The sequence below is a fragment of the Thalassophryne amazonica genome, chromosome 23, assembly GCF_902500255.1.
Source record: "Thalassophryne amazonica chromosome 23, fThaAma1.1, whole genome shotgun sequence".
Taxonomy (NCBI): Eukaryota; Metazoa; Chordata; class Actinopteri; order Batrachoidiformes; family Batrachoididae; genus Thalassophryne; species Thalassophryne amazonica.
The window spans coordinates 9,930,301-9,947,138 of record NC_047125.1 but is presented as its reverse complement, the minus strand read 5'-3'; the positions used below and the strand labels follow the sequence as shown (position 1 = coordinate 9,947,138).

Here is a 16,838-nt window from a genome sequence, read left to right as displayed (position 1 = left end):
TTCAAATTTCCTTCAATGTCGCCTGCTCTGGCCCCCGGAAGACAATTGACTATGGTTGCTGGTGTCGCTAACTTCACATTTCGCAAAACAGAGTCGCCAATAACCAGAGTTTGATCCTCGGCGGGTGTGTCGTCGAGTGGGGAAAAACGGTTAGAGATGTGAACGGGTTGGCGGTGTACACAGGGCTTCTGTTTAGAACTACGCTTCCTCCTCACAGTCACCCAGTCAGCCTGCTTTCCCGGCTGCTCGGGATCTGCCAGAGGGAAACTAACGGCGGCTAAGCTACCTTGGTCCGCACCGACTACAGGGGCCTGGTTAGCTGTAGAATTTTCCACGGTGCGGAGCCGAGTCTCCAATTCGCCCAGCCTGGCCTCCAAAGCTACGAATAAGCTACACTTATTACAAGTACCGTTACTGCTAAAGGAGGCCGAGGAATAACTAAACATTTCACACCCAGAGCAGAAAAGTGAGGGAGAGACAGGAGAAGCCGCCATGCTAAATCGGCTAAGAGCTAGTAGCTACGCTAAGCTAGCGGATTCCTAAAAACACGCAAAGTGAATAATGTGTAAATAATTTAGAGGTGATTCAGCAGAAGGAGTGCTTTAGTTAAGGCACGTAAAGATTACACTGGGAAACAAATCGTAATCTAGATAACTAGATCAATCTAACTGCGCAGATTAAACAGCTAACAGATACAGCAAAACACCGCTATATACCAATACACCAATATAAATCTAGATTCATGAATATTACATGTATGGTACCTCAAATATCAGCCTTAGAGTCAAAAATGTTTATCAAGTATATCAATGACATATGTAGAGTATCAAAGATAATAAAATTTATTTGCAGATGACACTCTGTTCTAATGTGGAATTTCAGCAGCTTTTTGAGGTGCTCACAAAATAAATGTTTAAAAGAAATTAAACATTTAACTGGTTTGACAAAGATAAATTGTATTTAAATTTGAACAAAATTAGCTTTATGTTGTTTGGAAACCATAAGATAAATGACGGTGTAAAAGTAAGTATTGACAATGTAAACACTGAAAGAATGAATTAAATTCCTTGGGGCAATCTTAGACCACAAAATTTGTTGGAAACCACACATGAAATATGTTTGAGGGAAGTTGGCATTGAGCATTGCTGTCCTGGGCACATACAGTAATGTTCAGAATAATAGTAGTGCTATGTGACTAAAAAGATTAATCCAGGTTTTGAGTATATTTCTTATTGTTACATGGGAAACAAGGTACCAGTAGATTCAGTAGCTTCTCACAAATCCAACAAGACCAAGCAGTCATGATATGCACACTCTTAAGGCTATGAAATTGGGCTATTAGTAAAAAAAAAAAAAAAAAAAGTAGAAAAAGAGGTGTTCACAATAATAGTAGTGTGCCATTCAGTCAGTGAGTTCGTCAATTTTGTGGAACAAACAGGTGTGAATGAGGTGTCCCCTATTTAAGGATGAAGCCAGCACCTGTTGAACATGCTTTTCTCTTTGAAAGCCTGAGGAAAATGGAATGTTCAAGACATTGTTCAGAAGAACAGCATAGTTTGATTAAAAAGTTGATTGGAGAGGGGAAAACGTATATGCAGTTGCAAAAAATTATAGGCTGTTCATCTACAATGATGTCCAATGCTTTAAAATAGACAAAAAAAAAAAAAAAAAAAAAAACAGACCTGTGGAAGAAAACGGAAAACAACCATCAAAGTGGATAGAAGAATAACCAGAATGGCAAAGGCCCACCCATTGATCAGCTCCAGGATGATCAAAGACAGTTTGGAGTTACCTGTAAGTGCTGTGACAGTTAGAAGAGACGCCTGTGTGAAGCTAATTTATTTGCAAGAATCCCCCGCAAAGTCCCTCTGTTAAATAAAAGACGTGCAGAAGAGGTTACAATTTGCCAAAGAACACATCAACTGGCCTAAAGAGAAATGGAGGAATATTTTGTCGACTGATGACAGTAAATTTGTTCTATTTGGGTCCAAGGGCCGCAGACAGTTTGTGAGACGACCCCCAAACTCTGAATTCCAGCCACAGTTCACAGTGAAGACAGTGAAGCATGGTGGTGCAACCATCATGATATGGGCATGTTTCTCCTACTATGGTGTTGGGCCTATATATCACATACCAGGTATCATGTTCAGTTTGGATATGTCAGAATACTTGAAGAGGTCATGTTGCCTTATGCTGAAGAGGACATGCCCTTGAAATGGGTGTTTCAACAAGACAATGACCCCAAGCACACTAGTAAACAAGCAAAATCTTGGTTCCAAACCAACAAAATTAATGCCTCGCAGATGTGAAGAAATCATGAAAAACTGTGGTTATACAACTAAATACTAGTTTAGTGATTCACAGGATTGCTAAAAAAGCAGTTTGAACATAATAGTTTTGAGTTTGTAGGGTCAATAGCAGATGCTACTATTATTGTGAACACCCCATTTTCTACTTTTTTTTTTTTAACTAATAGCCCAATTTCATAGCCTTAAGAGTGTGTGCATATCATGAATGCTTGGTCTTGTTGGATTTGTGAGAATCTACTGGTACCTTGTTTCCCATAAGAAATATACTCAAAACCTGGATTAATCTTTTTAGTCACATAGCACTACTATTATTCTGAACACTACTGCACTAAATAAGAAAGCATTATATACTTCATATTGTAAGCAGGGGTGGTGGTCATTGCGCTTGGTTTCAGTGCGGAAGGCTCCCAGTTCAAACACCACCCTTTCTCCATATAATGTAGAGTAGCATCAGAAAGGGCATCCGGTATAAAACTTGTGCCAAATAGTGACACAGAGTGAAAGCAAGGAAGCAGCTGAAGGGACTTGCTTTATATTGTACATTTCATGGTATTTGAGCTACTGTGCAGACATTTGTTGAAACATATATAATATATAAACAATGAATACAATGCAGAAAACGGCATGCATTAATAAATATTACTGGATATAGGGACAATACAAAATAATTATTTTTAAAAACACAAGCTATACAATTTATTAATAAAAGCTATATAATTTTATTTTAAAATGGCACAAATAATATACTTCCAAATCAAATAAAGAAATTGTTTTCAGACTATAAGTTCAGAGGCGAACTGAATTTAAAAATGTTGTCGGTCAGGACGACTTAAAAAAGTATATGCGTTTTTGTGTCGGGATAAAATTATGTGACAGTCTAAAAGATGAACTTAAGCAAAGTAAAAACCATCAGTTTAAAAGAATATACCAAATACATATTTTAAGTATATATCAAGATGAAGTGCAGCAGTTTAATCCAGGACAGTAGCAGTATGTGTATGTCTGTCGACTTGTCTTCTATGGTTTATCATGTGTCGGTTCAACTGGACCTTTTGTCCAAATCTTTGCCTGCACTCAGAACACACAAATGGTTTTTGCCCTGAATGAACTGTTATGTGTCTATTCAGATGGCTCTTTTGTCCAAATCTTTGACCACATTCAGAACAGCCAAATGGTTTTTGTCCTGTATGAGTTATCATGTGTGTTTGCAGATGGCCCTTTTGTCCAAATCTTTGACCACATTCAGAACAGTCAAATGGTTTTTGCCCTGAATGAATCATCATGTGTGTTTTCAGACTGCCCTTTAGTCCAAATCTTTGACCACATTCAGAACAGCCAAATGGTTTTTGTCCTGAATGAATTATCATGTGTGTTTTCAGACTGCTTTTACGTCCAAACCTTTGACCACATTCAGTACAGTCAAATGGCTTTTGTCTTGTATGAGTTATCATGTGTGTATTCAAATTGCTCTTTTGTCCAAATCTTTGACCACACTCTTTACAGCCAAATGGTTTTTGTCCCGTATGAATTATCATGTGTGTGTTCAGGTGGCTCTTTCGTCTAAATGTTTGAGTACACTCAGAACAGCCAAATGGTTTCTGTTCTGTATGAATTATCATGTGTCTTGTCCGATCACTCTTCTGTCGAAATCTTTGACTGCACTCAGAACAGCCAAATAGTTTTTGTCCTGTATGAATTTTCATGTGTCTCCTCCATTCACCCTTCTGTCCAAATCTTTTGGGACATTCAGAACAGCCAAATGGTTTCTCTTCTGTGTGAATTCTCATGTGTGTGTTCAGAGAGTCCGTTTGTCTCAGGCCTTTATCCTGATCAAAGCAGCTAGATGGTTTTATGCTTGCTTGCCTCCCCTTGTGTTGCCCTAAGTTGTTCATGTGACCACATGCTTTTCCATATTTAAAGCAATTAAATTGTTTCTCTGCAATCTTGCCATTGCTTGAACTGAGAATATTGGTATTTTTTAGACAGTTAAAATCTAAGCAAACATTTCTGGTCTGTTTCCAGTCATGACTGTCATCAGTCTCAGGTTCACGACTGTCTGAATTTCTATCCTTGGGATCTAGTTGTAAATGACTGTTTGAACATGAGTTGGTGTGAATTCTCATGTGTCTGACCAGATTACGCTTGTGCCCATATCTTTTGCCACACTCAGAACATTCAAATGGTTTTTCTGCTGTGTGAATTCTTCCATGAGTCATCGGATTAGCGTTTTGTCCAAATTTCTTACTACACTTAAGACCGCTAAATAAATTTTCACTTGCATTCATTCCTGTGTTTTTCTCTGAATGGTTCCTGTAACCACCTGCTTTTCCATGTTCAGAGAAATGAAACTGCTTTTTAGAAACACTGCATCTGCTACGGCTAACAGAGACGACATTTGTCTGACAGTTTAAAACTGAATGAAGTTCTCTGGTCTGCTTCCATTCACAGCTGTCATCAGTCTCCGTTTCTGAACTGTCTGAATTGATACAACTGGTATCTGGTTGTACACTACTATATGGACCTGAGTTTCTGGCTGGTTGTGGTCCTCTAGTGCCCTCACCATCAGGTTGAGCTATCAGTGTTCTGTGTACAGTTGAGCTGCTGGCTTCAGGCTCAGGCTCCGTGTTCTGATGAACCTGTGACGACTGTCGTTTTTCATCATCATTTTCAGTTTTCACAGGGACAACGGTGAAAGGAAACATGGTGACATCAGCATCCTCCAGACTGTGAAGCTCCTGTCCCAGATGACTGATACAAAGTTTCTCTTGTTCCTCTTTGATTCTGTCCTGGTCAACACTTAGAATCCGCTCCTGCTGTTCCAGGAGAATTTCTTCTTTAATCAGCAAAAACTGCTGCATGTCTGCAAAGAAATTAAATTTAGAATAACATTTAGAACATTCTTGGCCAAAGTACAGTAAACTCCTGTACTGAAGGAACTGATACTATAGAAATCTACATCAGGAGTTATTTATGTTTCACACATTCCTTTTGCGATTAATTTAATCAAATCAAATTCAAGTAAAAGCAAAAGCTGGTTTATCATTCCTGAGACAATTAGCACAGCGAATGCAGCAGGCAAACAAGTTTTGTCGTGAAACAGGCAGCGGTCATGAACATGGCTGATTAGACCAATAGGCAATCGTCTCTGAGGTGAAACAGTACAAGGATTATCCAAAACACAAGCGGTAGGTGAGTGCACAGATTTATCATAACAGGAAAACAAATCTAAGACAGCATGCAAAATTCATGAATTCAGAACGGCAACAAAAGATCGGTAAAGAGAGACAAAAACTAGGGGTCAGCATTTTTGCAAATATCGGTATCAGACATTTATAGTGGACAATGTGCTGGTTTATTTTTTGCAGCGCTCTGTGTAGTAACTCACTGGTTGCCAAGTTCCGCCTTCACGTATACATTTTTTTTTATTAAACACAAAAAGAATTCACCAGTCAGCGACTTTAGTGAGGCCAGAGCGCTGTGTACAGCAGCTCTGCACTGCAGTGTGCAACCGAAAACAGCATCTCTCTCCCACCGCAGGCATCGAGTTTCAGCTCAGAGTTGCAGAACTTCATCAAAATAATCCACGGTTCTGTTGCTGCTGTTACATTGAGAAATTAATTATTTATTTTACAGATTAAACTGTTTGTGTTTCCAAATAGCTCCAGGAGGAGAAAACAAGAGAGGCAGTCTTCCTGGCTCTGAGGCTAAACAAGGAGATAGGGTGAGGGAGAGGAGGGGTGGAGAAGGGCTTCTCTCATTTTTACCTGAAAACAACAAGGTCATAGTTTTCATTTTACAAACTGTACAAACTCTTTACAAAAGATCGCACAAATATTTGTGTACATTACAGTGGTGACATCCGTTCAGCTCCGAGCCTCTGATGCATGCAATGGCGCATTTATGCTCAAGGGGCAATGGTGGGGCGCACCTGCCCGTGGTGTCACAGATATAATGGACACAATATTTCACATTATTTATGTCACCCATGGGAAGGAATGGAAATGTATCTGTACTGTAAGGTCTATTATAGATATAACAGCCTGTCCAGATCTGCGCGTGGCATGTGCTGTGCAATGCACTGACCTGCAGGGGCACACAATGCTTTCAGTTTGGTTGCACACCATTCACATCCACTACATGTGATGAATGTGTGCGACATACGTTACTGCATATCAACATTTCCTTTGCACTCCCTGGCAGGGGTCCAGTGGAGGTGGACATACATGGCACAAGCAGGACATGCAGGCAGGCTTTGCCGTGACTGATCCGCCTTAGAGTTCCCTCAACCGTGATCAGATTGTTTCAAATGCTGTTATGACATCGACAGGATATGTTGATCGCGATCAGATGGAGGACAGACTGCACATAGACCGCCGGCAGATGGGACACCCATCTGACGGTGCCAAGAGTGTTTTGAACATGTGCAACATACTCGGGACAGCCAAGCAAATGGGACTAACTATGTAGACTGATCTAAGACTGCTGTCCATCTGTCTTCTGACCGCACCTCAACACTTCATGACTGTGGGTAGATGTGTCATTCCGACGCCATTTGGCCTCAAAGGGCCTATGTGTGACAAGGGTGTTAGAACACAGTCAGAATGCATTTAGAGTCCACCTTGATGACTGTACAATATATTTCCACCTCGAACGCCCTCGAAAGTAGAGTGTATGTGTTCCACATTTGAGCTAGCTACGCGACTGTGTCCAACTGTTTGGAATTCACTCCAAATGCTGTCGGATGTTTTCGAATGTGCCTCAACTTTGCCCAAATGGAGGTTGAAAATAAACAAATAAATAAATAAATTAAAGATTCAAACTTTTGAAATGAAAAATTCAAGGATTCAAAACATTTTGTGAACATAGAGTCTATTTTTCAGGTCCTCATTCACAAAGTTAAAATTTGTAAAGTTGTAAATGTGTTGCTGAAACACTGTAAAGACAGTACAGCAGCTGAAATGGAGAAAAATCAAATACAATATTTTTGCAGATTAGATTTTTTTCTCTTCAGTCTGACAAAACATGATAGAAGTCATTGAAAATTATTGATATGTAAATTTTCAAATAATCAATTTAGATTTTTAAAAGTTTGAAATTTGAGCATTAATATGTTTGAGAAAATTCAGAACTCTCACCATCAATATCTGGTTGTAAATGACTGAACAGACTCGAGTTGCCGGCTGGTTCTGATCCTCCACAGTCGTCTCCAGTCGCTTCCTTTTTCAGTGTTCTGTGTTCAGTCAAGTTGCTGACAAAAAGCTCCACTTCTGTGCTTTCATCTCTTTGGCTTTGATGAAGCTGTGATGACTGTGGTTTTTCTTCATCTTCACTCTTCAGAAACCAGTGAGAAACCAGTGAAAGTAAAATTTGTGAGATCAGTCTCCGTCAAACCATGAAGCTGCTTTCCCTCCTGACTTACCCAGAGTTCCTCCTGTTCTGCTTTAATGTCTCGAGGATCTGAGCCCTTTTGGTCCAGACTCCAATTCCATTTTTGTTGCTCAGGGAGAACGTCTTCTTTACTTTCTAACACCTGCTGCATGTCTGCAAGGAAGAATTTAAATGGATCAAATTATGAAACCAAAATTGGCAAACCGCCACTACGTCACCAACTCTCAAAAGTAGCCTCTAGGTGGTATGTGGGCGGGTCCGTGTCCTTTTACAATGAAAAGCCAATGACCACAGTCCCGAGCTGTCTATGGAGGAACTAGAACTTCTTCAGAAAAAGCAGCAGAGGGAGGTGATGGAGGAACTGACGAGTCTCTACTGTACAGGTACGGTGAAATTAAATAATCTATTTTACTATAATTACTGTACAGTATTTTGTAAAAGATATTATGCATAGTCTGTTTTTTTTTTTGTCTACCTTTTATGCAAGAAATGCTGTTAGAAAGTTAAAAACACAGTGTTCTTTTTGAGGCCAGGAACGGATTAATACATTTTACATTGTTTCTTATGAGAAAATTGGTTTTGGTTTAAGAACAACTCTGTTTCCACAACATTTTGGAATGAATTAACTTATGCATATGAAGCCGTATATGTATATTAAGTTTGGCAACATGAAACAAACACGGAAGAAACACTAAAGTTAAAGTGTCAGAGAATTTTCTCCACAGGAGAGATCTGACAAAATATCACAAAGAAATAACTATTTCATAAATTATTGTATGGCCTTGCCTTGCAATGTGGAGTGCCTTGGGGCAACTGTTTGTTGTGATTTGGCGCTATACAAGAAAAAAGTTGATTGATTGATTGATTGATAACAAGAAACTGAGGGAAAAAAAAAGGTACAAACAGAATAATCATATAATAATCAAGATAACAACTAAGCACAAAATGTGACCAACAACACCTTTCATTGTCTTGACTTGTTGTGTAGTGCTGATAAATCCTGCTACCCACATCAACTGCCAACAAAATCTGATAGATGTTCTGCTACTGCGTATGTTGATCAAATAAATGTGCGTGTATCTGTGATGATATTGAAGCTGCAAAATGACAAAAATGTCACTGAACCAGTGATAGGGAAAGGAACACACGCCCAGGAGACAATGTCCCCATTTTGTGGAAATGTAATTGGATTGCCAAATATCATGACAACAAATTTAGAGCATTAATTGTAACACGTCGATTGTATGTAGTCTTCATTTATATGTTATATATGTCTACTTACCGATGCCTCAGGAAAAGTTGCCTCAGTGGTCAAGCTTGCAGCCTTGTTTAGCGCATCAACTTTTTCTAGTATTATTGAAAAAAAATAACTAAAGCTGGACTAGGGCTGGGTGATATGGCAAAAAATATTATGATTTTCTCAATATTTATCAAGACATCTAATTTGATAATAGAGCCCGACTGATATATCGGCCGACATAAGCCCTTTTCAAAGTACTCACTATCGGCCGAAATTTTGCCGATAATTTCTCATAAACAGAACAGTTACTGAAATAATGTTTGTTTCAGCAATGTAAAATGTCCTTGCACCGTTTGTCCAGTAGATGGCGCGCTGACTCCATTCAACTGAGAGCTGCTTACACCCCTGCTTAAATATGTTCCTCACCGGCCCCCGTAGTTCGCAGTCACACTGCACTGATTGACTGACAAAAGCATACAAGTAAGTTTATAAAGATGTTGTTTGTAATAACTTTTCGATTACATTCACCCCACATTTCTCCCATTTCAGTTCAACTCAGTTTGATTAACTCAGTTTATGTAGTAATGTGTCAAATGTGCTTCATTGCGTCGGTCACAGTTTTTATTAAGCCCACGTTGTGTAGACCTTATTTTGAGCATGAAAAACTTTCGGTTACTGCTAAGAGGTTGAAACATTCAGATTCACTGGTCATCCGGAAGGGTTCTGGGAATTATTGCCGTTCGCCATTAACCCTCTGGGGCCGACGCCGTCATATACGACGGCTGGGACCAAGCTTTACTAAATTGTAAATAACTTTTTAATGATATGAGATAGAAACGTACTTTTTTTTGCTAAAAAGTTAACTCCGCGGACCTCCGATCCACTGTCGGCCATCTTGGTACTCCTCATAGAAGATGTGTGATGATGTGCGCAATGTGAGTGTCCAGTCGGAATTGGTTCTCCGTCACATGGTTTTCCAAAATCCAATCTTAGGGCAGATTTACCTCACGTGATATGGACTGCATTTATATAGCGCTTTTCCATCTGCATCAGACGCTCAAAGCGCTTTACAATTATGCCTCACATTCACCCTGATGTCCGGGTGCTGCCATACAAGGCGCTCACTACACACCGGATATGGCAAAGATCATTTTCAGGCGTGATATCTTACTAGCTGGTCTGTTTGAATAGCCCCCTAACTGCTCCAATTGCATTTTTTGAACTTAAAAATTCTTCTCTGTTATAAAGTTAATCAATATGAGGACAAAACTTCAGCTTTTAGCTCATACCTTTTTTGTTAAGGTTCCAAAAAAGAACATTTTATTCATTTAAAAAAATCAGCTGATTTATCGGCTATCGGCAAATCAGCCGATTTATCGATTATCTGCATTTTTTTTTGTTATCCAAATATCGTTATCGGCATCGGCCTCAAAAAATCCATATCAGTCGGGCTCTATTTGATAATGCTGCCAGATTGAAGGGTATAGTGACTGAAGCCTGAAGAAACCACGTCAGATTGAAATAATTTATCATATTGGAGCAAATATGTTCTAAAACCATTTTGTAATTTCAAACATGTGTTACCAGTGTCAGATATGAGGAAAGAAACACTCTGAAGCTATGCTTATGTCCCAAAATATCAGGGGACTCCCCCTGACACACACAGAACACTGAACAGTACAAGTACATTCCCAACCATAAAAGCAGTGCAGCCGAACCACACACAAAAACACTAGAGCAATAAAACACAACATGTACTGCACACAAATAAGCTTCTGCAATTTGATGATGTCATGTAGATTACCAATTACCAATAATTACAGACTACCAAAGCAATATTACATCTGTAAGCAACAAAACTCTGGAGAACTTGACTACATACTGAGGAGGTAATTCAGCGATTTGATTCAGGTGTGTTGGATCAGGGACACATCTAAAAGGTGCAGGACACCAGCCCTTGAGGACTGGATTTGAAGAGGCCTGTTCTCCAGGAATATGGACTTCTAAACAAAGAATTATTAAACACTGGGCCAGAGCTACACAAATGTTCCCAGAGTTTATTAGAACCACTCGTCACCTCATCTCGGACAGTCAGACTGGTTGTCCCTGTTCCTAACTCAAGGCTACAGAATAAACCACACACAGAGACGGTGCAGATCTGGACTGAGGACATTTCTTTGCAGGACTGTTTTGAGGACACCAGTTGAGAGTTCTTTGAACACACAGACACTGAATATCATACCACCACAGTCCTGTCAACTTCTACACAGACACAGTAAATACAAATGAAAATAAATAAAAATTAAAGTGGATATGACACTTAAAGACAACAGTCTTATTACATGTAACAAAGGTTATATAATTCGGTCAACCTAAGCGTTTTGGGAAAATGGACGCGGTTCTCCCGTTATATACAACATTTGAACGTCCTGCCACTAAAAAATGTGCACGCCCCGTGACCAGCTTCCCGCTGAGCACCAAGCCTAAAATACGTCACTACGTGTAGACTGTATCGGCTTGCGCGCCTGGCAGCCGTTATTTACTTTTTTTAGCGGCAGAAACTTTGATTAAACACAGCTCTCAGGGACTTTTGTCGATATGCCTGACCAGTGTGTCGCAGCATATTGCAAAAACACAAGGGCGAAAGGTTTTAGCCTTTAAGTCCAGGCAGATTGATCGAAAGCTGCGGTGTTGTGTGACGCACGAAACGTCAGGCTGCCGGTCCCTCCGCTCGCACACCCACATTTGCTGCCAACAGCAGACACTTTCCTCTACCATCTCCATGTTCTCACTGCTCACAGGAACACCTAAAATGTCAACCCCAAATAATATGTTCACAATAATCTTGAAATGGTCAAGGAACTTGTAAAAATATCAGTGCTTCAACAACAGCATCTGGAAACTGCTCAGAGCCCAGGGTCCTCATGTACAAAGTGTGCTTACGCACAAAGATCTTGCATACGCCCGTCTCCACATCCATGTGCAAATGTATCAAAAGTGACGTGAGAGTTGGAAATGTCCGGTGCGTCACGCGAAAATTCAGGCTGCCGTACGCACGTTTCTACAGCTATTGTTCCACTGTGGACATGTAAAGGTGATGCAGGGAACCGTTAGTGTGAAAACAAAAAGTCATCAGAGTGATGTGCACATCAGTGACACAGTGATGAGCAATTAACACACCCATGTGTTTGCAACTATATGGATGGATATAAGGCACAGGACCTTGCAAGTGGTTAGAATCAATGAAGCAGTGCTTCAATCTGCTGCTTCATTGGATATTTGGTTTGCTCCTCTTCAGAAGCGGCAACTCCGCTTCTTATCCCCTCTCGAAGCCATAAAAATATGTCAATCGTGAGTCACTTTTGTGCGGATTAAAGTGACTAACTGGGACTCTTGTCTTGTTGCGGGAAAGAAACGAGAATCATCCTCTGTTCTGCTGCTCCAAACACTGCACCGCCGAGTCGAGTTAGAAAGATATATCCGCATGGAATTAATAACTTCAAAGCGAGTCGCCATTTAAATCAAATGACACCTCTTTCCAAATGTTGTAATAACAATAAAATGCAATCGATCAAAATGTTTTTTTTCTCTCCCAAAATGAGATGCCCATGACTGTATGGCTGCAGACCTGCAGACTCCAGCAGCCAGGTGAGCTCAGCTCAGATGTATGGAGAGACAATCATGCCATTAATGTCTGAAAGGAAATGCATTTGACAAAAACTACAGATTTAGTTTATTTCTGTTAATGTCCAGAGATCAAGGATCCAGTGACCAATTTCATATTTATTTACTTTAAGACTCAATAAAATGTTGTTGACATTGAAAACCTGTAAAGCCTACTTGTCGCACACAGGAGGTATCGATAGGGAATCGAGAAGGAATAGGATTGATAGGTGGAATCGATAATGGTATAGATAGATAAAATGAGATAAGCTCCAATTTACGTATGATCCGACTAGTCGACTAATCGCAAAAATAATCGTTGACTTATAAATAGTCGTTTGTGGCAGCTCTACGAATGGTGCAATCCAACATAAGTGTGTATTCGGAGAATGCCAGGATTTATGTACAAATGAGGATAATTGACTCATAAACCGATTTCAATTACCAAGGCATTTGTTAATGGAGTTGTGCACAGAACTGCAGTTAGCCCAGAGTGCAATACGGCGAGGAGCAAGGGGTTGTCTGTGCCCACATAGGTGCTGACCACATTGGGCATCCTGGCATCAGGAGCATTCCAGTCAACCTTGTACCGAGCTGCAATCATCCAAATGTCATCAGGTACATTCCAACGTTACAGCACATTTTGCAGCGAGAGTCAGTTTCCTGAATGTAATAGGAGCTACTGATTGCACACATATTGCTATAAAGGTGCCATCACATGATGAATTTGTTTCTGTTAATAGGAAACATTTTCATTCCATCAATGTTCAAATCATATGTGGAAGCTGCACGCTGCGCAACTGGGAGTCAAGAGTTGAGTGTTTAAATACTTTATTTGTGTAATTGTTCCAAACAAAAACCAGCGTGGGCACATTTGGGCATGTGCGCATTCAAATATGTTTATTATTATTATTATTAGGGTTTTTTTTTTTTTATTGCTTGATGGTGAGCTGCAGAGTTTCTTAACAGACTTCCTTTGTTCTGTATTTGTCAATAAACACGTGTGTATGTGAATTGTGAATGTCACACAGTCAGCAGAGACACACCTCACCTTTTTAACATCAGTGTGTGCGCGCTGTTCTGCGTGTCGAGTTGTGATTTACCATTATTGCCCTTCTTCATCATCTTATAATATAGAGCATACTGATTTATGTAGTCTAATGCCTTCATAAAGTCTACAAAGCATGTATATAATGGTTTCCCCTTAAATCAAACATCTGCCTCAACAAACGATTACAAATCTTTGTGTCTGCTTCTCTGAAGAATTTTGCATTTTTACTGAAAATTCAGCTGTATATCCCCTGATCTCTGAAACTGTTACTTAACTTAGTACTAAAAAATTTGGCAATTCAACTTTGAACTTAACAGACCCTTCTCAGAATGACAGGATGTGGATATTCTTCTTGTATAATTAAAATAATAAAAAGGGTGCTGGCAAACACTCCCTCCTACCCTCTTTGGCAAAGGCCACTTGCAGACACCCCCCCCACCCTATCATTTTGAATGTAATGGCCCAAATTTATTTCTGCATATTCCATATAAAAAGTTGACGTGTAACAAGTCAAATGCTATGAAAGCTCTCCCATCATGGAAATCAATCCTGTTTTTGGCCGTTGTCATGCTTCTGCAATACGTACATAGTTCACTGTGCAATACATTTTCCCTGAATTGCCATTCTTATCTGTTTACCAGTCGACCAGGAGGTGAACTCTAATTGTAAAGCGTTTAACAAATGTACAGCTACAATGTCAAAGGAAGATCAACAAAGCACAACTTTATTAGTTATTAATTTATTATTAATCACTTTTTCTGCCACTGTTATCGTGATGGCATTTTGGAGCTGGCTTCAATGTCTTGTTTATCAGTGATTGCGGTATGTATACTCAAAGTTCTATTTAATAATTAGCAGAGGTGTCAAGTAACGAAGTACAAATACTTCGTTACTGTACTTAAGTACACTTTTCAGGTATCTATACTTTACTCCTTTACTTATTTTTCTGCCTACTTCTGACTTCTACTCATTACATTTTCACACAAGTATCTGTACTTTCTATTCCTTACATTTTTTAAAACAAACAGCCTCGTTACTCTTGGCTTCAGTTTAATGTTTATATATATATATATATATATATATATATATATATATATATATATATATATATATATCACGTCATGTGCGCCTGTAATCAACTTTTCTGCAGCACGGCTTTGCTTTGAACCGTGAACCAATCCAAGCAGTGGTTTGCAGATTGAAGCAATGCTTCGACCTATTGCTTCGTTTATTCTTTCTTTCTTTCGCTTAATTTTCCCCTGCTAAAACCCTAAAGAGCATACGTCTGTGAGTATTATTTACCTATGTTAAACCGACCTGTTATGGTCTTCTGAAACAGTTGATAGATGTATTTTATAACTTAAAAACGCGTTAGCATGTCTATGGCATTTTCAATGTTAAAAGTTAGCATTAAGCAATTGCAGCTCTCATAACGTTCGGGTGCATTTGTTTTCCAATTGTAATTTCTTAAATTTATTTTTGTTTATATATTAATAATCTAATGATTATTATACACAATTTTAGAGAAAGAGGCAAAAAGAACCTGAATAGAAACATAACAGAAAAAATAAAAGCAACTAACAATGAACATACATAAATAAATACATAGATAAATAAGTGTTTCCTGTGAACACCTAGTGACTCTTACACCTCCAGTTCATCCCTGTCTTATTTAATGACAATTTGACATTTTCAATGTGTTAATTTCTTCAGTGATTTCCTCCAGAACTATCTGCCAAACTACAAAACTGCTGCATCCTTGTAAGAGCAGAATACTACTGGAATGAATTTGAATAAGGAAAGTTGTTTTTTTGTTTGTTTGTTTGTTTTTTCCTTCACTAAATGGATGCTGCACTCACTGCAGTTTATTGTCTGGAATAGTCCCAGATTGCATTTCAGAGCTTCTAGAATTGAAACATTTTCGTGCAGGTGGTGTTGGGGGGTAATTTTGGGTTTTGGGCCACATGTAGAACGAATCAGTTTTTAAATTAAGCTTTCAATTCATATAGTGGCATCTACCTTTTTTTTTTAAAGATTACTTTATACTTTTATACTTTAAGTAGGTTTTGGAGCACATGCTTTTTCACTTTTACTTGAGTAAAGAGGTCAAGTTGATACTTCAACTTTTACCAGTGTTTTTAAACTGCAGTATCTATACTTCTACTTAAGTAACAAATGTGTGTACTTTTGACACCACTGATAATTAGGTAGATTTTGTGCGCTAACGACACCAAAAGCTTGTTTTACAACTACAGTACTGATTCTAGGCCTCCGATCGGTGTTTAGGCCTGCCGCTTTGTAAAGGCACTGATACTTGATGTGTCGTTATGGTAAAATAATGTTTAGTGAACAAACCTGCTGTGTATCAGCGAACTTCAGGCTTGAAAACAGCATCCAGCACTTTGACTCTTTTAATCCACTAATTTCTTCTCGGCGCTCTGAGATTATTTTTCTTTGTTAGCAGCTGTTTCAAAAACCTTCTCGGCTGTTGGACGTTTTGCGCTAACTTCGTCCTTTCTCTCGTTTGCTGTCGTTTTTGTCGCTCGACACCATTTAAGAAACATTTCAGACGTTTACAGAGTGAATGTTAACTTATTTCTAGTCGTTTTCAACCTTCCAAGCTAACTAGCTACAGCTTCGGAAGCTAAACCGCAACCGCACTTCTTCTATCTCCTTGCAGGAGGAAGGTGCATTACTGCCACCTTTTGGCTGGAGTGGGAATAGGACGCTCAAACGCTCGGTGAGGGTTGTTTTCTGACAAATTACTTCTCCAACAGCCTTTATTTTATTTTATTATAGGAATTGCCCCATGATTCATGGAGCAATAACACAAAGTTATGACCCCAAAAATATGTGATGCGGTTTTTGTTTTTTTTTTACATGCTGTAATGTCTACTTTTTCCCAGCAGGGGGTGGTACAGCACCCCTTACCACCCCAAAAACCGCAGAGCTGTGGGTGTTTTGCTGTCTTAAGATAAGATAAGATCAGCTTTACTTATCCCGACGGAAATTATTTCGCGACTACAAAAGCAGTAAACAATGTTTTTTGGTTTGTTTTGTTGTTGCTGTTTTTTTTTATTTTTTACAATAAGTACAACAAATTTACTCTGAATAACTGAATAACTCTGAATAGTTTTATTGGTTATGTATTCATCCTGCAGAAGGGGGAGGACATATACAGTCTGAC

General features: G+C 39.1%; 1 protein-coding gene across 1 annotated transcript in view; it reads right to left on the bottom strand.

The window, feature by feature from the left end:
* LOC117505039 (NACHT, LRR and PYD domains-containing protein 3-like) overlaps positions 1–16,838 on the bottom strand; it is a 241,888-nt gene that overhangs the window by 176,277 nt on the left and 48,773 nt on the right. Inside the window, exons 4-5 of the mRNA XM_034164562.1 lie at positions 7,729–7,850; positions 7,445–7,640 (exon numbers count right to left, since the gene is read on the bottom strand). Coding sequence (XP_034020453.1) covers positions 7,445–7,640; positions 7,729–7,850 — 318 coding nt within the window. The remainder of the gene's footprint in view (positions 1–7,444; positions 7,641–7,728; positions 7,851–16,838) is intronic.